This window comes from Petromyzon marinus, chromosome 5, assembly GCF_048934315.1.
Source record: "Petromyzon marinus isolate PM22_M1 ecotype Great Lakes invasive population chromosome 5, UKy_Petmar_22M1.pri1.0, whole genome shotgun sequence".
Taxonomy (NCBI): Eukaryota; Metazoa; Chordata; class Hyperoartia; order Petromyzontiformes; family Petromyzontidae; genus Petromyzon; species Petromyzon marinus.
The window spans coordinates 500,291-525,124 of NC_133671.1; the positions used below are offsets into that span (position 1 = coordinate 500,291).

The window sequence follows — 24,834 nt, forward strand, 5'->3', positions numbered from 1 at the left end:
CATGTTAATGTGAGGGATTAGCATGTAACTGGTCACGGAAGTAGCTATGTTAAAGTCACAGTTTACATATCAACAGAGGCATTTAGTATATTGACGTTAAAGAACTGCAACTACCCAACTATCATACAATAAGCCGATGTGAAAAAACTAAGTATAAACTACATCAATATAATAAATGTACTTAATATATTCTTCAATAAGTTGAGCTATTAACATAAAGTAGCTGGGTATACACTACACTATATAATGAAAAACATATAGCAAACTGATAAAAAAACTAAATTATAAACTACATCAATGTTATCAATAAACTCAATATACTCTCCAACCAGCTGAGCTACTAACAATAAGTCGTTATACATTACAATTCTATGTCGAAAAAAAGGTGGCGGTTTTTTCAACGTTAGCACCATGGAAAGCGACGAGCTTTGTTCAGACGGACGAGTCCATCTATGTTCGGAACGGAGGAGGGGGGAGAAACAGCCACGATGCGCTGCTCTGTCCTGTGTTGCGTTACAACTATATTATAAACTAGACTACTATACATTACAATGGTATACCTTCCACTCTAAACTACATTGTATAATATCGTATACACAGCCCAATGTAAGCTCTAACATTATGCATTATATTGATATGTCTCCAACTAAACTTTTTTCTACATTACATGACTATACACCGTAATATACACTGCCATAGACAAACCCCACCCTTGAATTATACAATGCGTTACTATACACTACCCTGTGTTACACTACTACTTTGTGTTTGTATATGTGGATGGCCATCCACATATACAAACATATTCGGTAGTGTATAGTAACACATTGTATAATTCAATAAGTTGGCAGAGTGCTCCCCACTGCCAGCTTATTGTAGTTTAGCTACTCGGCTTTTTGCACGTTGTAGTGAGCATTGCTCCTCTACTTTCTGGTGTTGTTGGAGAACGACTGCCTCCAACTGCCAAGTAGCATCCTTCACGAGCCTCCTCAGTTCATGGGAATGTGTCCAGATTTCTCAAGTATCTGCGAGCTCCTCACAAAATCCAGCCTGGTTGAACCTAGGATGGATCGTAGGCAGGCCAGACTGAACGTTTCAAACTGGCGCAGATGTGTAGAAAACATGGCATACACTCACATGCATATTTCGTTTGGTGGCTGGAGGAAAGATCCCACGATCCAAGGGAAGCAAAAGTCCGCTTGCAGCGACTCCTCACCTACGATAACCGTGATTAGAAATGTAAATTATTCACATTCTACTCACTGCTGTTGCTGTGATCAGAGCTAGACTCACAATTATCAACAGGAGTTGATTCCATATCTTCAGTATTATCAATCACCCCTCTGGAGGATATAAAGTAAGTACCACGTAGTGGGGGAACCATGGGTGACTTCTCTTATCCATATTTATCCCCACAATAATTGGAGATAAACACAGATATTTGATACATTTGTCGACAATTCGCGTTAATTCAGGGGTTAACTCAGAGGAGTGCCACATCAATGCACAGCCTACATGCTAGGGACCAGGTGGTGTGAGGTTGTGGGCCCTCGTTTAAGCCATCTCGAAATATAAACCAGGAGGAAAGCATGGTATTGGCCTTAATTTTAAAACTGCACTCAGTTACAACTGCATGCAGTTGCCTTCCAGTGGTAGGCGGGATGATGGAAGGTCGCTCTTAATTCAGGTCTGGTTCTGATTTCGACGGATATGGTTAAATATGCTTCAAGGTGTCACACAAGCAATACAGCTCAGCAAAGGGAAGCCACCTAGACTGCATTCCCCTTGCTGAAGCTTAGAAGCATTCAGGGGAAGAGGAGGAGTAGATTGAGCTGAGATGGAGAGATCTTGAACAATGGACCTGCCCTTGAGCAGAAAACTAAATAAGCAGATTTAAGACACTGTACTAAGAGATACGAAACTTTACAGAAAGACTCATAGACATACACAGAGACCACAACCTGAAATAGTAATGCACAGATTAGACAACAAACAATATAGCTACATGGCGACCAGACTAAAATTAAGGACCCATAACCTTGCATAAAAATCTGTAAACCTGTTTGGAGGTGCATAGAAACCCATACACGTACAAAGCAACCCTCATCCTGGCTGTGATGTTGACCTGTATCTGTTGATGTCAATTAACATGTATTTTGTCACAGCATAAAGAACAATGAACATGTCTACAAAGAGCTACAGTGAGGGAAAAAAATATTTGATCCCCTGCTGATTTTGTACGTTTGCCCACTGACAAAGAAATGATCAGTCTATAATTTGAATGGTAGGTTTATTTGAACAGTGACAGACAGAATAACAACAAGAAAATCCAGAAAAACGGATGTCAAAAATGTTATAAAATGACTTGCATTTTAATGAGCGAAATAAGTATTTGACCCCTCTGCAAAACATGACTTAGTACTTGGTGGCAAAACCCTTGTTGGCAATCACAGAGGTCAGACGTTTCTTGTAATTGGCCACCAGGTTTGCACATATCTCAGGAGGAATTTTGTCCCACTCCTCTTGCAGATCTTCTCCAAGTCATTAAGGTTTCGAGGCTGACGTTTGGCAACTCGAACCTTCAGCTTCCTCCACAGATTGTCTATGGGATTAAGGTCTGGAGACTGGCTAGGCCACTCCAGGACATTAATGTGCTTCTTCTTGAGCCACTCCTTTGTTGCCTTGGCCGTGTGTTTTGGGTCATTGTAATGCTGGAATACCCATCCACGACTCATTTTCAATGCCCTAGCTGAGGGAAGGAGGTTCTCACCGAAGATTTGACGGTACATGGCCCCGTCCATCGTCCCTTTGATGCGGTGAAGTTGTCCTGTCCCCTTAGCAGAAAAACACCCCCAAAGCATGTTTCCACCTCCATGTTTGACGGTGGGGATTGTGTTCTTGGGGTCATAGGCAGCATTCCTTCTCCTCCAAACACGGCGAGTTGAGCTGATGCCAAAGAGCTCCATTTTGGTCATATCTGACCACAACACTTTCACCCAGTTGTCATCTGAATCATTCAGATGTTCATTGGTATACTTCAGACGGGCATGCATATGTGCTTTCTTGAGCAGGGGGACCTTGCGGGCGAAGCAGGATTTCAGTCCTTCATGGCATAGTGTGTTACCAATTGTTTTCTTGGTGACTATGGTCTCAGCTGCCTTGAGATCATTGACAAGATCCTCCCGTGTAGTTCTGGGCTGATTCCTCACCGTTCTCATGATCATTGCAACTCCACGAGGTGAGATCTTGCATGGATCCCCAGGCCGAGGGAAACTGAAAGTTCTTTTGTGTGTCTTCCATTTGCGAATAATCGCTACAACTGTTGTCACCTTCTCACCAAGCTGCTTGGCAATGGTCTGGTAGCCCATTCCAGCCTTGTGTAGGTCTACAATCTTGTCCCTGACATCCTTGTTGAGCTCTTTGGTCTTCGCCATGGTGGAGAGTTTGGAATCTGATTGATTGCTTCTGTGGACAGGTGTAGGAGCACTCTCTTTAAGAGTGTGCTCCTAATCTCAGCTCGTTACCTGTATAAAAGACACCTGGGATCTTTCTGATTGAGAGGGGGTAAAATACTTATTTCCCTCATTAAAATGCAAATCAATTTATAACATTTTTGACATGAGATTTTCAGGATTTTGTTGTTGTTATTCTGTCTCTCACTGTTCAAATAAACCTGCCATTAAAATTATAGACTGATCATTTCTTTGTCAGTGAGCAAACGTACAAAATCAGCAGGGGATCAAATAGTTTTTTCCCTCACTGTACTTTTGATGCCATCTTTAATGACAGCAGTCCTTTCTGAACTGACTTTTGGCAATACAATGTCAGGTAAATGGGGAAAACAATCCAGAGCAGTGCTCACTTGCAGGTTGTTTTCCATCTTGGATGATTTCTTCAGAGCTGCAAAACAAGATCAGAAACCAGGATCACATTGGTTGTGTGCATGTGTGTGGGAATCCATGTGTACGTGGGCAAGCAGCAGTGCCGTGGTTAGTGCACAGTGCTAAACACTCAGGTGTCTGAGTTTTATTCCTGCTCATAGCCATTAAAATTTGGGGATATATTTTAAATGGTCCTGGGACTCTCCTATGTTTACTCAGTCTTAAAAGAATAGCTTGTATCATGAGAAAACTTCAGCCCCGGGGAAAAAAAAGGCAGCAGGGTGTGGTGGTGGCCACCAACCTGCTCCAGTGATGCTCGTCTCCCACTGTGGCTCCGAGCAGGTCGACCCATGTGCGCACTGGCTTGTTGACGGCGGGCTGCCTGTAAAAACGCGAGCACACCGCACACAATGACCCTGCCACGACTTGAATGAAGAGATAATCGCACCCAGATGACCTCTATGTCAATCGACAAATGGATGAGCGCCTCCACGACCATCTGTAAATTGTTCATCTTTCCTTTACTCTTCATGGAAGGTGTAGAACCTCAACGCGGTCCTAATATTACAACTACATTTTTGCTTCTGATTTCATTAATAGAAGAGGATTCAGATTAACGTATATTAATATGAGGGATTATGCAAACTTTATCAGCCAAAGCAGGAGGTGAACAGTCTAGATCCGAATTTCATCTGCCTGACGGAGACGCTGCTCTCTCTGGTTACAAAAATTATCAGATTGCAATTGCAAACTACAATTCCGTCTAGATTGCGAAAATAAAGGTAGGTGAGACAGCCATTTATATTCAAATTAATATTAAAAGCACTCTGATTAGTGCAGTCAATGTAAAAGGGTGTCTTGAAGGGTTAATGATAAATGTATCCTTAACTAATAAGCAGAAGGACTTCTTAATGTGATGCTATATACTTTCTAAAGGTAGCAATAAAGAGGTTGAAACTATTATCAAAAAGTGTATTTCTGCTCTATCAAAGGGTGAACTGACCATAATGGGCGATTTAAATTAGAACTGGATCGACCACCAGTAGAGGCACTATCATTTGCCAATTAATTTAACCTTTCTCAACTGACAAATTCACCTAATCGTCCTAACCTAAAAAATGTGGATAACTCGACTTAGATGTAATATTGACCAATGCACCACACAAATTTTGGCTAACTGGTGTATTGGCATTAGATCTTCAAAAGGGCTGACGTTTCACCTATATGCATTGTTAAACAATCTTTGAAAAAGCATTTACCCATGACGCAACTTAGACATTTTTCACACCTATACTGTCCAGCACTTTCAACAACTCAGGGTGAATCTCGTCCACCTCAGCAGCTTTGCCGCTAGGAAGGCCCCCTACCGCCGCAGCGATTTAAGTAGCCATGATAGATCCGCTGTTTCTAGGGCTGCCTTCTGAGAGGAGGGCATGTCCACCAGGTTGAGGAGGTCCTTAAAGTGTTCCTTCCACCTCTCAACTATCTCCTTAGTTGAGATCAATATTATGCTACCCTGAGAATAGCATGGGCCATGTCCCGTCAACCTCTCCTAAGGCGTCTAATGGTATGCCAGAACATCTTTGAGGCTCACCGATAGTCCCTCTCCATGGCCCCTCCAAACTCCTCCCATGCTTTCGCTTCAGCGACTGCTACCGCTGCTGCCCAATTGGCAAGCCGGTACCTCTCAATTGAGTCGAGAGACATTTTTTTACAAAAATAGCTCGGAAAGTATCCTTCTTTAATTTGACAGCTTCCCACACCACTGAACCGAGTTAGTAAACCAGAAACATGGTGGTGACATCCAAGGAGACCGGTATCACAACCGTGAATAATATGCAGAGGTAATAGACAATGGCTGGGAATGGCATCTGTCCCATCTCCTGCTGATGCGAAGAGGGACTGGGTGCTGTTTAAAAACAGATGGCACACACGTGGTGTACACACACACACGGGGTGCATACACACACGGTGCTCACGTACACACATGGGGTGTATGCAGACAGAAACACTGGTGTACACACACGCACACGGGGTGTACGCGTCCAAACACATACACGGTGTACGCGCACAAACACACAGACGGGGTGTACGCACAAACACATGGGGTGTACGCGCGCACACATACGGGGTGTACACATACACACAGGGTGTACGCGCGCACACACACTCGGTGTACGCACACACACGGTGGTGTAAACACACACACGGTAATGCATCAGTGACGTGGCCCAGCGGTAGTGTGTTCATCACTTAGTGGGGGATTCACGTTTCAAATTCTGCAGACCACCCTGGTTATTACTGTGGGTGTGTTAAATGTCAAATGATATGTTGGTTGTAAACCGCTGATTAATGTGTGATCACGTCACAGTTCAAATTTTCCATAACTCACTTGGGATGATACACAGCAACCATCACCCCTAATGGTAGAACAGTGACCACTTGGACGCCAGGAGCTAAGTCACCTTATTGTGCACAGGGTGAAAATAGTGGTGGTGGTGGTGATGCTTCAAATGCCAAGAATTCGTTAATCATTTTGTTAGTTATTCTTCCGATCTTTTTCCTTATTTAATTGACCACAATGTTTAATTCATAATTACGGGATGAAAAGTTGAACATTCTAAATGTGTTATTTATGGACCAAATTGTTAGAATTTGTTAAAAGCAAAAAATGGTATTGGTGAAATACACACGTTCTGAACATATCCACTTTCGGTTCTTAAGTTTTCTCTTTGTCTCCACTCCACCCATTACAGCTCACAAGCACAGACTACAGCATTTTCTACATTAGGATGACTTCATTATTTATTTCCTTTTTAACTGTTATTCATGCCAAAAATATATGCAAAAAATGCAACAATTAAAAGCACTAACCGAAATAATATCTTTGTTGATCGAGTTGGAGGCTTGGTACTCAACCCCCTCTATTGACATTTCTTATAGGATTTCACCTCCGACTAAGATTTTCAAGAATGCATCTGTCTTGTTAACCAATGACTACATGTACAGTGTCAAGCACACTCAGGAGACGCTCCGGCACAAACCACTAAGTGATGGTGATGTCACCACAGCACTTGTGCCAGGACGTGAAGTGTCTAAAGCTCGCTGACCGGAATTCAAAGGACAGACCCAGTTGCTATGGGTTGACTGACTGGCAGTCGCACCACCTGTGCTCCCCACTCTGCCAACTTATTGTAATTTAGCTACTCGGCTCTTTGCACGTTGTTGTGAGCATTGCTCCTCTACTTTCTGGTGTTGTTGGAGAACGACTGCCTCCAACTGCCAAGTAGCATCCTTCACGAGCCTCCTCAGTTCATGGGAATGTGTCCAGATCTCTCAAGTATCTGCGAGCTCCTCACAAAATCCAGCCTAATTGAACCTAGGATGGATCGTAGGCAGGCCAGACTGAACGTTCCAAACTGGCGCATATGTGTAGTAAACATGGCATACACTCACATGCATATTTCGATTGGTGGCTGGAGGAAAGATCCCACGATCCAAGCGAAGCGAAAGACCCCTTGCAGCGACTCCTCACCTGCCATAACCGTGATCAGAAATGTAAATTATTCACATTCTCCTCGCTGCTGTTGCTGTGATCAGAGCAACAGACTCACAATATGAAGGTCTCAACTGCAATTATCAACAGGAGTTGACTCCACATCTTCAGTATTATCAATCACCCCTCTGGAGGATATAAAGTAAGTACCACTTAGTGGGGGAACCATGGGTGACTTCTCTTATCCATATTTATCCCCACAATAATTGGAGATAAACACAGATATTTGATACATTTGTCGACAATTCGCGTTAACTCAGGGGTTAACTCAGAGGAGTGCCACATCAATGCACAGCCTACATGCTAAGGACCAGGTGGTGTGAGGTTGTGGGCCCTCGTTTAAGCCATCTCGAAATATAAACCAGGAAGAAAGCATGGTATTGGCCTTAATTTTAAAACTGCACTCAGTTACAACTGCATGCAGTTGCCTTCCAGTGGTAGGCGGGATGATGGAAGGTCGCTCTTAATTCAGGTCTGGTTCTGATTTCGACGGATATGGTTAAATATGCTTCAAGGTGTCACACAAGCAATACAGCTCAGCAAAGGGAAGCCACCTAGACTGCATTTCCCTTGCTGAAGCTTAGAAGCATTCACGGGAAGAGGAGGAGTAGATTGAGCTGAGATGGAGAGATCTTGAACAATGGACCTGCCCTTGAGCAGAAAACTAAATAAGCAGATTTAAGACACTGTACTAAGAGATACGAAACTTTACAGAAAGACTCATAGACATACACAGAGACCACAACCTGAAATAGTAATGCACAGATTAGACAACAAACAATATAGCTACATGGCGACCAGACTAAAATTAAGGACCCATAACCTTGCATAAAAATCTGTAAACCTGTTTGGAGGTGCATAGAAACCCATACACGTACAAAGCAACCCTCATCCTGGCTGTGATGTTGACTTGTATCTGTTGATGTCAATTAACATGTATTTTGTCACAGCATAAAGAACAATGAACATGTCTACAAAGAGCTACAGTGAGGGAAAAAAATATTTGATCCCCTGCTGATTTTGTACGTTTGCCCACTGACAAAGAAATGATCAGTCTATAATTTGAATGGTAGGTTTATTTGAACAGTGACAGACAGAATAACAACAAGAAAATCCAGAAAAACGGATGTCAAAAATGTTATAAAATGACTTGCATTTTAATGAGGGAAATAAGTATTTGACCCCTCTGCAAAACATGACTTAGTACTTGGTGGCAAAACCCTTGTTGGCAATCACAGAGGTCAGACGTTTCTTGTAGTTGGCCACCAGGTTTGCACATATCTCAGGAGGAATTTTGTCCCACTCCTCTTGCAGATCTTCTCCAAGTCATTAAGGTTTCGAGGCTGACGTTTGGCAACTCGAACCTTCAGCTTCCTCCACAGATTGTCTATGGGATTAAGGTCTGGAGACTGGCTAGGCCACTCCAGGACATTAATGTGCTTCTTCTTGAGCCACTCCTTTGTTGCCTTGGCCGTGTGTTTTGGGTCATTGTAATGCTGGAATACCCATCCACGACTCATTTTCAATGCCCTAGCTGAGGGAAGGAGGTTCTCACCGAAGATTTGACGGTACATGGCCCCGTCCATCGTCCCTTTGATGCGGTGAAGTTGTCCTGTCCCCTTAGCAGAAAAACACCCCCAAAGCATGTTTCCACCTCCATGTTTGACGGTGGGGATTGTGTTCTTGGGGTCATAGGCAGCATTCCTTCTCCTCCAAACACGGCGAGTTGAGCTGATGCCAAAGAGCTCCATTTTGGTCATATCTGACCACAACACTTTCACCCAGTTGTCATCTGAATCATTCAGATGTTCATTGGTATACTTCAGACGGGCATGCATATGTGCTTTCTTGAGCAGGGGGACCTTGCGGGCGAAGCAGGATTTCAGTCCTTCATGGCATAGTGTGTTACCAATTGTTTTCTTGGTGACTATGGTCTCAGCTGCCTTGAGATCATTGACAAGATCCTCCCGTGTAGTTCTGGGCTGATTCCTCACCGTTCTCATGATCATTGCAACTCCTCGAGGTGAGATCTTGCATGGATCCCCAGGCCGAGGGAAACTGAAAGTTCTTTTGTGTGTCTTCCATTTGCGAATAATCGCTACAACTGTTGTCACCTTCTCACCAAGCTGCTTGGCAATGGTCTGGTAGCCCATTCCAGCCTTGTGTAGGTCTACAATCTTGTCCCTGACATCCTTGGAGAGCTCTTTGGTCTTCGCCATGGTGGAGAGTTTGGAATCTGATTGATTGCTTCTGTGGACAGGTGTAGGAGCACTCTCTTTAAGAGTGTGCTCCTAATCTCAGCTCGTTACCTGTATAAAAGACACCTGGGATCTTTCTGATTGAGAGGGGGTAAAATACTTATTTCCCTCATTAAAATGCAAATCAATTTATAACATTTTTGACATGAGATTTTCAGGATTTTGTTGTTGTTATTCTGTCTCTCACTGTTCAAATAAACCTGCCATTAAAATTATAGACTGATCATTTCTTTGTCAGTGAGCAAACGTACAAAATCAGCAGGGGATCAAATAGTTTTTTCCCTCACTGTACTTTTGATGCCATCTTTAACGACAGCAGTCCTTTCTGAACTGACTTTTGGCAATACAATGTCAGGTAAATGGGGAAAACAATCCAGAGCAGTGCTCACTTGCAGGTTGTTTTCCATCTTGGATGATTTCTTCAGAGCTGCAAAACAAGATCAGAAACCAGGATCACATTGGTTGTGTGCATGTGTGTGGGAATCCATGTGTACGTGGGCAAGCAGCAGTGCCGTGGTTAGTGCACAGTGCTAAACACTCAGGTGTCTGAGTTTTATTCCTGCTCATAGCCATTAAAATTTGGGGATATATTTTAAATGGTCCTGGGACTCTCCTATGTTTACTCAGTCTTAAAAGAATAGCTTGTATCATGAGAAAACTTCAGCCCCGGGGAAAAAAAAGGCAGCAGGGTGTGGTGGTGGCCACCAACCTGCTCCAGTGATGCTCGTCTCCCACTGTGGCTCCGAGCAGGTCGACCCATGTGCGCACTGGCTTGTTGACGGCGGGCTGCCTGTAAAAACGCGAGCACACCGCACACAATGACCCTGCCACGACTTGAATGAAGAGATAATCGCACCCAGATGACCTCTATGTCAATCGACAAATGGATGAGCGCCTCCACGACCATCTGTAAATTGTTCATCTTTCTTTTACTCTTCATGGAAGGTGTAGAACCTCAACGCGGTCCTAATATTACAACTACATTTTTGCTTCTGATTTCATTAATAGAAGAGGATTCAGATTAACGTATGTTAATATGAGGGATTATGCAAACTTTATCAGCCAAAGCAGGAGGTGAACAGTCTAGATCCGAATTTCATCTGCCTGACGGAGACGCTGCTCTCTCTGGTTACAAAAATTATCAGATTGCAATTGCAAACTACAATTCCGTCTAGATTGCGAAAATAAAGGTAGGCGAGACAGCCATTTATATTCAAATTAATATTAAAAGCACTCTGATTAGTGCAGTCAATGTAAAAGGGTGTCTTGAAGGGTTAATGATAAATGTATCCTTAACTAATAAGCAGAAGGACTTCTTAATGTGATGCTATATACTTTCTAAAGGTAGCAATAAAGAGGTTGAAACTATTATCAAAAAGTGTATTTCTGCTCTATCAAAGGGTGAACTGACCATAATGGGCGATTTAAATTAGAACTGGATCGACCACCAGTAGAGGCACTATCATTTGCCAATTAATTTAACCTTTCTCAACTGACAAATTCACCTAATCGTCCTAACCTAAAAAATGTGGATAACTCGACTTAGATGTAATATTGACCAATGCACCACACAAATTTTGGCTAACTGGTGTATTGGCATTAGATCTTCAAAAGGGCTGACGTTTCACCTATATGCATTGTTAAACAATCTTTGAAAAAGCATTTACCCATGACGCAACTTAGACATTTTTCACACCTATACTGTCCAGCACTTTCAACAACTCAGGGTGAATCTCGTCCACCTCAGCAGCTTTGCCGCTAGGAAGGCCCCCTACCGCCGCAGCGATTTAAGTAGCCATGATAGATCCGCTGTTTCTAGGGCTGCCTTCTGAGAGGAGGGCATGTCCACCAGGTTGAGGAGGTCCTTAAAGTGTTCCTTCCACCTCTCAACTATCTCCTTAGTTGAGATCAATATTATGCTACCCTGAGAATAGCATGGGCCATGTCCCGTCAACCTCTCCTAAGGCGTCTAATGGTATGCCAGAACATCTTTGAGGCTCACCGATAGTCCCTCTCCATGGCCCCTCCAAACTCCTCCCATGCTTTCGCTTCAGCGACTGCTACCGCTGCTGCCCAATTGGCAAGCCGGTACCTCTCAATTGAGTCGAGAGACATTTTTTTACAAAAATAGCTCGGAAAGTATCCTTCTTTAATTTGACAGCTTCCCACACCACTGAACCGAGTTAGTAAACCAGAAACATGGTGGTGACATCCAAGGAGACCGGTATCACAACCGTGAATAATATGCAGAGGTAATAGACAATGGCTGGGAATGGCATCTGTCCCATCTCCTGCTGATGCGAAGAGGGACTGGGTGCTGTTTAAAAACAGATGGCACACACGTGGTGTACACACACACACGGGGTGCATACACACACGGTGCTCACGTACACACATGGGGTGTATGCAGACAGAAACACTGGTGTACACACACGCACACGGGGTGTACGCGTCCAAACACACACACGGTGTACGCGCACAAACACACAGACGGGGTGTACGCACAAACACATGGGGTGTACGCGCGCACACATACGGGTGTACACATACACACAGGGTGTACGCGCGCACACACACTCGGTGTACGCACACACACGGTGGTGTAAACACACACACGGTAATGCATCAGTGACGTGGCCCAGCGGTAGTGTGTTCATCACTTAGTGGGGGATTCACGTTTCAAATTCTGCAGGCCACCCTGGTTATTACTGTGGGTGTGTTAAATGTCAAATGATATGTTGGTTGTAAACCGCTGATTAATGTGTGATCACGTCACAGTTCAAATTTTCCATAACTCACTTGGGATGATACACAGCAACCATCACCCCTAATGGTAGAACAGTGACCACTTGGACGCCAGGAGCTAAGTCACCTTATTGTGCACAGGGTGAAAATAGTGGTGGTGGTGGTGATGCTTCAAATGCCAAGAATTCGTTAATCATTTTGTTAGTTATTCTTCCGATCTTTTTCCTTATTTAATTGACCACAATGTTTAATTCATAATTACGGGATGAAAAGTTGAACATTCTAAATGTGTTATTTATGGACCAAATTGTTAGAATTTGTTAAAAGCAAAAAATGGTATTGGTGAAATACACACGTTCTGAACATATCCACTTTCGGTTCTTAAGTTTTCTCTTTGTCTCCACTCCACCCATTACAGCTCACAAGCACAGACTACAGCATTTTCTACATTAGGATGACTTCATTATTTATTTCCTTTTTAACTGTTATTCATGCCAAAAATATATGCAAAAAATGCAACAATTAAAAGCACTAACCGAAATAATATCTTTGTTGATCGAGTTGGAGGCTTGGTACTCAACCCCCTCTATTGACATTTCTTATAGGATTTCACCTCCGACTAAGATTTTCAAGAATGCATCTGTCTTGTTAACCAATGACTACATGTACAGTGTTAAGCACACTCAGGAGACGCTCCGGCACAAACCACTAAGTGATGGTGATGTCACCACAGCACTTGTGCCAGGACGTGAAGTGTCTAAAGCTCGCTGACCGGAATTCAAAGGACAGACCCAGTTGCTATGGGTTGACTGACTGGCAGTCGCACCACCTGTGCTCCCCACTCTGCCAACTTATTGTAATTTAGCTACTCGGCTCTTTGCACGTTGTTGTGAGCATTGCTCCTCTACTTTCTGGTGTTGTTGGAGAACGACTGCCTCCAACTGCCAAGTAGCATCCTTCACGAGCCTCCTCAGTTCATGGGAATGTGTCCAGATCTCTCAAGTATCTGCGAGCTCCTCACAAAATCCAGCCTAATTGAACCTAGGATGGATCGTAGGCAGGCCAGACTGAACGTTCCAAACTGGCGCATATGTGTAGTAAACATGGCATACACTCACATGCATATTTCGATTGGTGGCTGGAGGAAAGATCCCACGATCCAAGCGAAGCGAAAGACCCCTTGCAGCGACTCCTCACCTGCCATAACCGTGATCAGAAATGTAAATTATTCACATTCTCCTCGCTGCTGTTGCTGTGATCAGAGCAACAGACTCACAATATGAAGGTCTCAACTGCAATTATCAACAGGAGTTGACTCCACATCTTCAGTATTATCAATCACCCCTCTGGAGGATATAAAGTAAGTACCACTTAGTGGGGGAACCATGGGTGACTTCTCTTATCCATATTTATCCCCACAATAATTGGAGATAAACACAGATATTTGATACATTTGTCGACAATTCGCGTTAATTCAGGGGTTAACTCAGAGGAGTGCCACATCAATGCACAGCCTACATGCTAGGGACCAGGTGGTGTGAGGTTGTGGGCCCTCGTTTAAGCCATCTCGAAATATAAACCAGGAAGAAAGCATGGTATTGGCCTTAATTTTAAAACTGCACTCAGTTACAACTGCATGCAGTTGCCTTCCAGTGGTAGGCGGGATGATGGAAGGTCGCTCTTAATTCAGGTCTGGTTCTGATTTCGACGGATATGGTTAAATATGCTTCAAGGTGTCACACAAGCAATACAGCTCAGCAAAGGGAAGCCACCTAGACTGCATTTCCCTTGCTGAAGCTTAGAAGCATTCAGGGGAAGAGGAGGAGTAGATTGAGCTGAGATGGAGAGATCTTGAACAATGGACCTGCCCTTGAGCAGAAAACTAAATAAGCAGATTTAAGACACTGTACTAAGAGATACGAAACTTTACAGAAAGACTCATAGACATACACAGAGACCACAACCTGAAATAGTAATGCACAGATTAGACAACAAACAATATAGCTACATGGCGACCAGACTAAAATTAAGGACCCATAACCTTGCATAAAAATCTGTAAACCTGTTTGGAGGTGCATAGAAACCCATACACGTACAAAGCAACCCTCATCCTGGCTGTGATGTTGACCTGTATCTGTTGATGTCAATTAACATGTATTTTGTCACAGCATAAAGAACAATGAACATGTCTACAAAGAGCTACAGTGAGGGAAAAAAATATTTGATCCCCTGCTGATTTTGTACGTTTGCCCACTGACAAAGAAATGATCAGTCTATAATTTGAATGGTAGGTTTATTTGAACAGTGACAGACAGAATAACAACAAGAAAATCCAGAAAAACGGATGTCAAAAATGTTATAAAATGACTTGCATTTTAATGAGGGAAATAAGTATTTGACCCCTCTGCAAAACATGACTTAGTACTTGGTGGCAAAACCCTTGTTGGCAATCACAGAGGTCAGACGTTTCTTGTAGTTGGCCACCAGGTTTGCACATATCTCAGGAGGAATTTTGTCCCACTCCTCTTGCAGATCTTCTCCAAGTCATTAAGGTTTCGAGGCTGACGTTTGGCAACTCGAACCTTCAGCTTCCTCCACAGATTGTCTATGGGATTAAGGTCTGGAGACTGGCTAGGCCACTCCAGGACATTAATGTGCTTCTTCTTGAGCCACTCCTTTGTTGCCTTGGCCGTGTGTTTTGGGTCATTGTAATGCTGGAATACCCATCCACGACTCATTTTCAATGCCCTAGCTGAGGGAAGGAGGTTCTCACCGAAGATTTGACGGTACATGGCCCCGTCCATCGTCCCTTTGATGCGGTGAAGTTGTCCTGTCCCCTTAGCAGAAAAACACCCCCAAAGCATGTTTCCACCTCCATGTTTGACGGTGGGGATTGTGTTCTTGGGGTCATAGGCAGCATTCCTTCTCCAAACACGGCGAGTTGAGCTGATGCCAAAGAGCTCCATTTTGGTCATATCTGACCACAACACTTTCACCCAGTTGTCATCTGAATCATTCAGATGTTCATTGGTATACTTCAGACGGGCATGCATATGTGCTTTCTTGAGCAGGGGGAACTTGCGGGCGAAGCAGGATTTCAGTCCTTCATGGCATAGTGTGTTACCAATTGTTTTCTTGGTGACTATGGTCTCAGCTGCCTTGAGATCATTGACAAGATCCTCCCGTGTAGTTCTGGGCTGATTCCTCACCGTTCTCATGATCATTGCAACTCCACGAGGTGAGATCTTGCATGGATCCCCAGGCCGAGGGAAACTGAAAGTTCTTTTGTGTGTCTTCCATTTGCGAATAATCGCTACAACTGTTGTCACCTTCTCACCAAGCTGCTTGGCAATGGTCTGGTAGCCCATTCCAGCCTTGTGTAGGTCTACAATCTTGTCCCTGACATCCTTGTTGAGCTCTTTGGTCTTCGCCATGGTGGAGAGTTTGGAATCTGATTGATTGCTTCTGTGGACAGGTGTAGGAGCACTCTCTTTAAGAGTGTGCTCCTAATCTCAGCTCGTTACCTGTATAAAAGACACCTGGGATCTTTCTGATTGAGAGGGGGTAAAATACTTATTTCCCTCATTAAAATGCAAATCAATTTATAACATTTTTGACATGAGATTTTCAGGATTTTGTTGTTGTTATTCTGTCTCTCACTGTTCAAATAAACCTGCCATTAAAATTATAGACTGATCATTTCTTTGTCAGTGAGCAAACGTACAAAATCAGCAGGGGATCAAATAGTTTTTTCCCTCACTGTACTTTTGATGCCATCTTTAACGACAGCAGTCCTTTCTGAACTGACTTTTGGCAATACAATGTCAGGTAAATGGGGAAAACAATCCAGAGCAGTGCTCACTTGCAGGTTGTTTTCCATCTTGGATGATTTCTTCAGAGCTGCAAAACAAGATCAGAAACCAGGATCACATTGGTTGTGTGCATGTGTGTGGGAATCCATGTGTACGTGGGCAAGCAGCAGTGCCGTGGTTAGTGCACAGTGCTAAACACTCAGGTGTCTGAGTTTTATTCCTGCTCATAGCCATTAAAATTTGGGGATATATTTTAAATGGTCCTGGGACTCTCCTATGTTTACTCAGTCTTAAAAGAATAGCTTGTATCATGAGAAAACTTCAGCCCCGGGGAAAAAAAAGGCAGCAGGGTGTGGTGGTGGCCACCAACCTGCTCCAGTGATGCTCGTCTCCCACTGTGGCTCCGAGCAGGTCGACCCATGTGCGCACTGGCTTGTTGACGGCGGGCTGCCTGTAAAAACGCGAGCACACCGCACACAATGACCCTGCCACGACTTGAATGAAGAGATAATCGCACCCAGATGACCTCTATGTCAATCGACAAATGGATGAGCGCCTCCACGACCATCTGTAAATTGTTCATCTTTCTTTTGCTCTTCATGGAAGGTGTAGAACCTCAACGCGGTCCTAATATTACAACTACATTTTTGCTTCTGATTTCATTAATAGAAGAGGATTCAGATTAACGTATGTTAATATGAGGGATTATGCAAACTTTATCAGCCAAAGCAGGAGGTGAACAGTCTAGATCCGAATTTCATCTGCCTGACGGAGACGCTGCTCTCTCTGGTTACAAAAATTATCAGATTGCAATTGCAAACTACAATTCCGTCTAGATTGCGAAAATAAAGGTGGCGAGACAGCCATTTATATTCAAATTAATATTAAAAGCACTCTGATTAGTGCAGTCAATGTAAAAGGGTGTCTTGAAGGGTTAATGATAAATGTATCCTTAACTAATAAGCAGAAGGACTTCTTAATGTGATGCTATATACTTTCTAAAGGTAGCAATAAAGAGGTTGAAACTATTATCAAAAAGTGTATTTCTGCTCTATCAAAGGGTGAACTGACCATAATGGGCGATTTAAATTAGAACTGGATCGACCACCAGTAGAGGCACTATCATTTGCCAATTAATTTAACCTTTCTCAACTGACAAATTCACCTAATCGTCCTAACCTAAAAAATGTGGATAACTCGACTTAGATGTAATATTGACCAATGCACCACACAAATTTTGGCTAACTGGTGTATTGGCATTAGATCTTCAAAAGGGCTGACGTTTCACCTATATGCATTGTTAAACAATCTTTGAAAAAGCATTTACCCATGACGCAACTTAGACATTTTTCACACCTATACTGTCCAGCACTTTCAACAACTCAGGGTGAATCTCGTCCACCTCAGCAGCTTTGCCGCTAGGAAGGCCCCCTACCGCCGCAGCGATTTAAGTAGCCATGATAGATCCGCTGTTTCTAGGGCTGCCTTCTGAGAGGAGGGCATGTCCACCAGGTTGAGGAGGTCCTTAAAGTGTTCCTTCCACCTCTCAACTATCTCCTTAGTTGAGATCAATATTATGCTACCCTGAGAATAGCATGGGCCATGTCCCGTCAACCTCTCCTAAGGCGTCTAATGGTATGCCAGAACATCTTTGAGGCTCACCGATAGTCCCTCTCCATGGCCCCTCCAAACTCCTCCCATGCTTTCGCTTCAGCGACTGCTACCGCTGCTGCCCAATTGGCAAGCCGGTACCTCTCAATTGAGTCGAGAGACATTTTTTTACAAAAATAGCTCGGAAAGTATCCTTCTTTAATTTGACAGCTTCCCACACCACTGAACCGAGTTAGTAAACCAGAAACATGGTGGTGACATCCAAGGAGACCGGTATCACAACCGTGAATAATATGCAGAGGTAATAGACAATGGCTGGGAATGGCATCTGTCCCATCTCCTGCTGATGCGAAGAGGGACTGGGTGCTGTTTAAAAACAGATGGCACACACGTGGTGTACACACACACACGGGGTGCATACACACACGGTGCTCACGTACACACATGGGGTGTATGCAGACAGAAACACTGGTGTACACACACGCACACGGGGTGTACGCGTCCAAACACACACACGGTGTACGCGCACAAACACACAGACGGGGTGTACGCACAAACACATGGGGTGTACGCGCGCACACATACGGGGTGTACACATACACACAGGGTGTACGCGCGCACACACACTCGGTGTACGCACACACACGGTGGTGTAAACACACACACGGTAATGCATCAGTGACGTGGCCCAGCGGTAGTGTGTTCATCACTTAGTGGGGGATTCACGTTTCAAATTCTGCAGGCCACCCTGGTTATTACTGTGGGTGTGTTAAATGTCAAATGATATGTTGGTTGTAAACCGCTGATTAATGTGTGATCACGTCACAGTTCAAATTTTCCATAACTCACTTGGGATGATACACAGCAACCATCACCCCTAATGGTAGAACAGTGACCACTTGGACGCCAGGAGCTAAGTCACCTTATTGTGCACAGGGTGAAAATAGTGGTGGTGGTGGTGATGCTTCAAATGCCAAGAATTCGTTAATCATTTTGTTAGTTATTCTTCCGATCTTTTTCCTTATTTAATTGACCACAATGTTTAATTCATAATTACGGGATGAAAAGTTGAACATTCTAAATGTGTTATTTATGGACCAAATTGTTAGAATTTGTTAAAAGCAAAAAATGGTATTGGTGAAATACACACGTTCTGAACATATCCACTTTCGGTTCTTAAGTTTTCTCTTTGTCTCCACTCCACCCATTACAGCTCACAAGCACAGACTACAGCATTTTCTACATTAGGATGACTTCATTATTTATTTCCTTTTTAACTGTTATTCATGCCAAAAATATATGCAAAAAATGCAACAATTAAAAGCACTAACCGAAATAATATCTTTGTTGATCGAGTTGGAGGCTTGGTACTCAACCCCCTCTATTGACATTTCTTATAGGATTTCACCTCCGACTAAGATTTTCAAGAATGCATCTGTCTTGTTAACCAATGACTACATGTACAGTGTCAAGCACACTCAGAGACGCTCCGGCACAAACCACTAAGTGATGGTGATGTCACCACAGCACTTGTGCCAGGACGTGAAGTGTCTAAAGCTCGCTGACCGGAATTCAAAGGACAGACCCAGTTGCTATGGGTTGACTGACTGGCAGTCGCACCACCTGTGCTCCCCACTCTGCCAACTTATTGTAATTTAGCTACCCGGCTCTTTGCACGTTGTTGTGAGCATTGCTCCTCTACTTTCTGGTGTTGTTGGAGAACGACTGCCTCCAACTGCCAAGTAGCATCCTTCACGAGCCTCCTCAGTTCATGGGAATGTGTCCAGATCTCTCAAGTATCTGCGAGCTCCTCACAAAATCCAGCCTAATTGAACCTAGGATGGATCGTAGGCAGGCCAGACTGAACGTTCCAAACTGGCGCATATGTGTAGTAAACATGGCATACACTCACATGCATATTTCGATTGGTGGCTGGAGGAAAGATCCCACGATCCAAGCGAAGCGAAAGACCCCTTGCAGCGACTCCTCACCTGCCATAACCGTGATCAGAAATGTAAATTATTCACATTCTCCTCGCTGCTGTTGCTGTGATCAGAGCAACAGACTCACAATATGAAGGTCTCAACTGCAATTATCAACAGGAGTTGACTCCACATCTTCAGTATTATCAATCACCCCTCTGGAGGATATAAAGTAAGTACCACTTAGTGGGGGAACCATGGGTGACTTCTCTTATCCATATTTATCCCCACAATAATTGGAGATAAACACAGATATTTGATACATTTGTCGACAATTCGCGTTAATTCAGGGGTTAACTCAGAGGAGTGCCACATCAATGCACAGCCTACATGCTAGGGACCAGGTGGTGTGAGGTTGTGGGCCCTCGTTTAAGCCATCTCGAAATATAAACCAGGAAGAAAGCATGGTATTGGCCTTAATTTTAAAACTGCACTCAGTTACAACTGCATGCAGTTGCCTTCCAGTGGTAGGCGGGATGATGGAAGGTCGCTCTTAATTCAGGTCTGGTTCTGATTTCGACGGATATGGTTAAATATGCTTCAAGGTGTCACACAAGCAATACAGCTCAGCAAAGGGAAGCCACATAGACTGCATTTCCCTTGCTGAAGCTTAGAAGCATTCAGGGGAAGAGGAGGAGTAGATTGAGCTGAGATGGAGAGATCTTGAACAATGGACCTGCCCTTGAGCAGAAAACTAAATAAGCAGATTTAAGACACTGTACTAAGAGATACGAAACTTTACAGAAAGACTCATAGACATACACAGAGACCACAACCTGAAATAGTAATGCACAGATTAGACAACAAACAATATAGCTACATGGCGACCAGACTAAAATTAAGGACCCATAACCTTGCATAAAAATCTGTAAACCTGTTTGGAGGTGCATAGAAACCCATACACGTACAAAGCAACCCTCATCCTGGCTGTGATGTTGACCTGTATCTGTTGATGTCAATTAACATGTATTTTGTCACAGCATAAAGAACAATGAACATGTCTACAAAGAGCTACAGTGAGGGAAAAAAATATTTGATCCCCTGCTGATTTTGTACGTTTGCCCACTGACAAAGAAATGATCAGTCTATAATTTGAATGGTAGGTTTATTTGAACAGTGACAGACAGAATAACAACAAGAAAATCCAGAAAAACGGATGTCAAAAATGTTATAAAATGACTTGCATTTTAATGAGGGAAATAAGTATTTGACCCCTCTGCAAAACATGACTTAGTACTTGGTGGCAAAACCCTTGTTGGCAATCACAGAGGTCAGACGTTTCTTGTAGTTGGCCACCAGGTTTGCACATATCTCAGGAGGAATTTTGTCCCACTCCTCTTGCAGATCTTCTCCAAGTCATTAAGGTTTCGAGGCTGACGTTTGGCAACTCGAACCTTCAGCTTCCTCCACAGATTGTCTATGGGATTAAGGTCTGGAGACTGGCTAGGCCACTCCAGGACATTAATGTGCTTCTTCTTGAGCCACTCCTTTGTTGCCTTGGCCGTGTGTTTTGGGTCATTGTAATGCTGGAATACCCATCCACGACTCATTTTCAATGCCCTAGCTGAGGGAAGGAGGTTCTCACCGAAGATTTGACGGTACATGGCCCCGTCCATCGTCCCTTTGATGCGGTGAAGTTGTCCTGTCCCCTTAGCAGAAAAACACCCCCAAAGCATGTTTCCACCTCCATGTTTGACGGTGGGGATTGTGTTCTTGGGGTCATAGGCAGCATTCCTTCTCCTCCAAACACGGCGAGTTGAGCTGATGCCAAAGAGCTCCATTTTGGTCATATCTGACCACAACACTTTCACCCAGTTGTCATCTGAATCATTCAGATGTTCATTGGTATACTTCAGACGGGCATGCATATGTGCTTTCTTGAGCAGGGGGACCTTGCGGGCGAAGCAGGATTTCAGTCCTTCATGGCATAGTGTGTTACCAATTGTTTTCTTGGTGACTATGGTCTCAGCTGCCTTGAGATCATTGACAAGATCCTCCCGTGTAGTTCTGGGCTGATTCCTCACCGTTCTCATGATCATTGCAACTCCACGAGGTGAGATCTTGCATGGATCCCCAGGCCGAGGGAAACTGAAAGTTCTTTTGTGTGTCTTCCATTTGCGAATAATCGCTACAACTGTTGTCACCTTCTCACCAAGCTGCTTGGCAATGGTCTGGTAGCCCATTCCAGCCTTGTGTAGGTCTACAATCTTGTCCCTGACATCCTTGTTGAGCTCTTTGGTCTTCGCCATGGTGGAGAGTTTGGAATCTGATTGATTGCTTCTGTGGACAGGTGTAGGAGCACTCTCTTTAAGAGTGTGCTCCTAATCTCAGCTCGTTACCTGTATAAAAGACACCTGGGATCTTTCTGATTGAGAGGGGGTAAAATACTTATTTCCCTCATTAAAATGCAAATCAATTTATAACATTTTTGACATGAGATTTTCAGGATTTTGTTGTTGTTATTCTGTCTCTCACTGTTCAAATAAACCTGCCATTAAAATTATAGACTGATCATTTCTTTGTCAGTGAGCAAACGTACAAAATCAGCAGGGGATCAAATAGTTTTTTCCCTCACTGTACTTTTGATGCCATCTTTAACGACAGCAGTCCTTTCTGAACTGACTTTTGGCAATACAATGTCAGGTAAATGGGGAAAACAATCCAGAGCAGTGCTCACTTGCAGGTTGTTTTCCATCTTGGATGATTTCTTCAGAGCTGCAAAACAAGATCAGAAACCAGGATCACATTGGTTGTGTGCATGTGTGTGGGAATCCATGTGTACGTGGGCAAGCAGCAGTGCCGTGGTTAGTGCACAGTGCTAAACACTCAGGTGTCTGAGTTTTATTCCTGCTCATAGCCATTAAAATTTGGGGATATATTTTAAATGGTCCTGGGACTCTCCTATGTTTACTCAGTCTTAAAAGAATAGCTTGTATCATGAGAAAACTTCAGCCCCGGGGGAAAAAAAGGCAGCAGGGTGTGGTGGTGGCCATCAACCTGCTCCAGTGATGCTCGTCTCCCACTGTGGCTCCGAGCAGGTCGACCCATGTGCGCACTGGCTTGTTGACGGCGGGCTGCCTGTAAAAACGCGAGCACACCGCACACAATGACCCTGCCACGACTTGAATGAAGAGATAATCGCACCCAGATGACCTCTATGTCAATCGACAAATGGATGAGCGCCTCCACGACCATCTGTAAATTGTTCATCTTTCTTTTGCTCTTCATGGAAGGTGTAGAACCTCAACGCGGTCCTAATATTACAACTACATTTTTGCTTCTGATTTCATTAATAGAAGAGGATTCAGATTAACGTATGTTAATATGAGGGATTATGCAAACTTTATCAGCCAAAGCAGGAGGTGAACAGTCTAGATCCGAATTTCATCTGCCTGACGGAGACGCTGCTCTCTCTGGTTACAAAAATTATCAGATTGCAATTGCAAACTACAATTCCGTCTAGATTGCGAAAATAAAGGTGGCGAGACAGCCATTTATATTCAAATTAATATTAAAAGCACTCTGATTAGTGCAGTCAATGTAAAAGGGTGTCTTGAAGGGTTAATGATAAATGTATCCTTAACTAATAAGCAGAAGGACTTCTTAATGTGATGCTATATACTTTCTAAAGGTAGCAATAAAGAGGTTGAAACTATTATCAAAAAGTGTATTTCTGCTCTATCAAAGGGTGAACTGACCATAATGGGCGATTTAAATTAGAACTGGATCGACCACCAGTAGAGGCACTATCATTTGCCAATTAATTTAACCTTTCTCAACTGACAAATTCACCTAATCGTCCTAACCTAAAAAATGTGGATAACTCGACTTAGATGTAATATTGACCAATGCACCACACAAATTTTGGCTAACTGGTGTATTGGCATTAGATCTTCAAAAGGGCTGACGTTTCACCTATATGCATTGTTAAACAATCTTTGAAAAAGCATTTACCCATGACGCAACTTAGACATTTTTCACACCTATACTGTCCAGCACTTTCAACAACTCAGGGTGAATCTCGTCCACCTCAGCAGCTTTGCCGCTAGGAAGGCCCCCTACCGCCGCAGCGATTTAAGTAGCCATGATAGATCCGCTGTTTCTAGGGCTGCCTTCTGAGAAGAGGGCATGTCCACCAGGTTGAGGAGGTCCTTAAAGTGTTCCTTCCACCTCTCAACTATCTCCTTAGTTGAGATCAATATTATGCTACCCTGAGAATAGCATGGGCCATGTCCCGTCAACCTCTCCTAAGGCGTCTAATGGTATGCCAGAACATCTTTGAGGCTCACCGATAGTCCCTCTCCATGGCCCCTCCAAACTCCTCCCATGCTTTCGCTTCAGCGACTGCTACCGCTGCTGCCCAATTGGCAAGCCGGTACCTCTCAATTGAGTCGAGAGACATTTTTTTACAAAAATAGCTCGGAAAGTATCCTTCTTCAATTTGACAGCTTCCCACACCACTGAACCGAGTTAGTAAACCAGAAACATGGTGGTGACATCCAAGGAGACCGGTATCACAACCGTGAATAATATGCAGAGGTAATAGACAATGGCTGGGAATGGCATCTGTCCCATCTCCTGCTGATGCGAAGAGGGACTGGGTGCTGTTTAAAAACAGATGGCACACACGTGGTGTACACACACACACGGGGTGCATACACACACGGTGCTCACGTACACACATGGGGTGTATGCAGACAGAAACACTGGTGTACACACACGCACACGGGGTGTACGCGTCCAAACACATACACGGTGTACGCGCACAAACACACAGACGGGGTGTACGCACAAACACATGGGGTGTACGCGCGCACACATACGGGGTGTACACATACACACAGGGTGTACGCGTGCACACACACTCGGTGTACGCACACACACGGTGGTGTAAACACACACACGGTAATGCATCAGTGACGTGGCCCAGCGGTAGTGTGTTCATCACTTAGTGGGGGATTCACGTTTCAAATTCTGCAGGCCACCCTG

The 24,834-nt window shown here is 43.8% G+C and overlaps 1 protein-coding gene across 50 annotated transcripts in view; it reads right to left on the bottom strand.

Annotated features, from left to right (window-relative positions):
• LOC142912498 (uncharacterized) overlaps positions 1 to 24,834 on the bottom strand; it is a 147,124-nt gene that overhangs the window by 54,658 nt on the left and 67,632 nt on the right. For all 50 annotated transcript variants that reach the window (XM_076060663.1, XM_076060661.1, XM_076060702.1 and 47 more), the window contains 12 exons: positions 22,843 to 22,923; positions 22,523 to 22,560; positions 19,776 to 19,854; positions 16,623 to 16,703; positions 16,303 to 16,340; positions 13,559 to 13,637; positions 10,405 to 10,485; positions 10,085 to 10,122; positions 7,338 to 7,416; positions 4,183 to 4,263; positions 3,863 to 3,900; positions 1,138 to 1,216 (listed from right to left, as the gene is read on the bottom strand). In XM_076060663.1, coding sequence (XP_075916778.1) covers positions 1,138 to 1,216; positions 3,863 to 3,900; positions 4,183 to 4,263; positions 7,338 to 7,416; positions 10,085 to 10,122; positions 10,405 to 10,485; positions 13,559 to 13,637; positions 16,303 to 16,340; positions 16,623 to 16,703; positions 19,776 to 19,854; positions 22,523 to 22,560; positions 22,843 to 22,923 — 792 coding nt within the window. The remainder of the gene's footprint in view (positions 1 to 1,137; positions 1,217 to 3,862; positions 3,901 to 4,182; positions 4,264 to 7,337; positions 7,417 to 10,084; positions 10,123 to 10,404; positions 10,486 to 13,558; positions 13,638 to 16,302; positions 16,341 to 16,622; positions 16,704 to 19,775; positions 19,855 to 22,522; positions 22,561 to 22,842; positions 22,924 to 24,834) is intronic.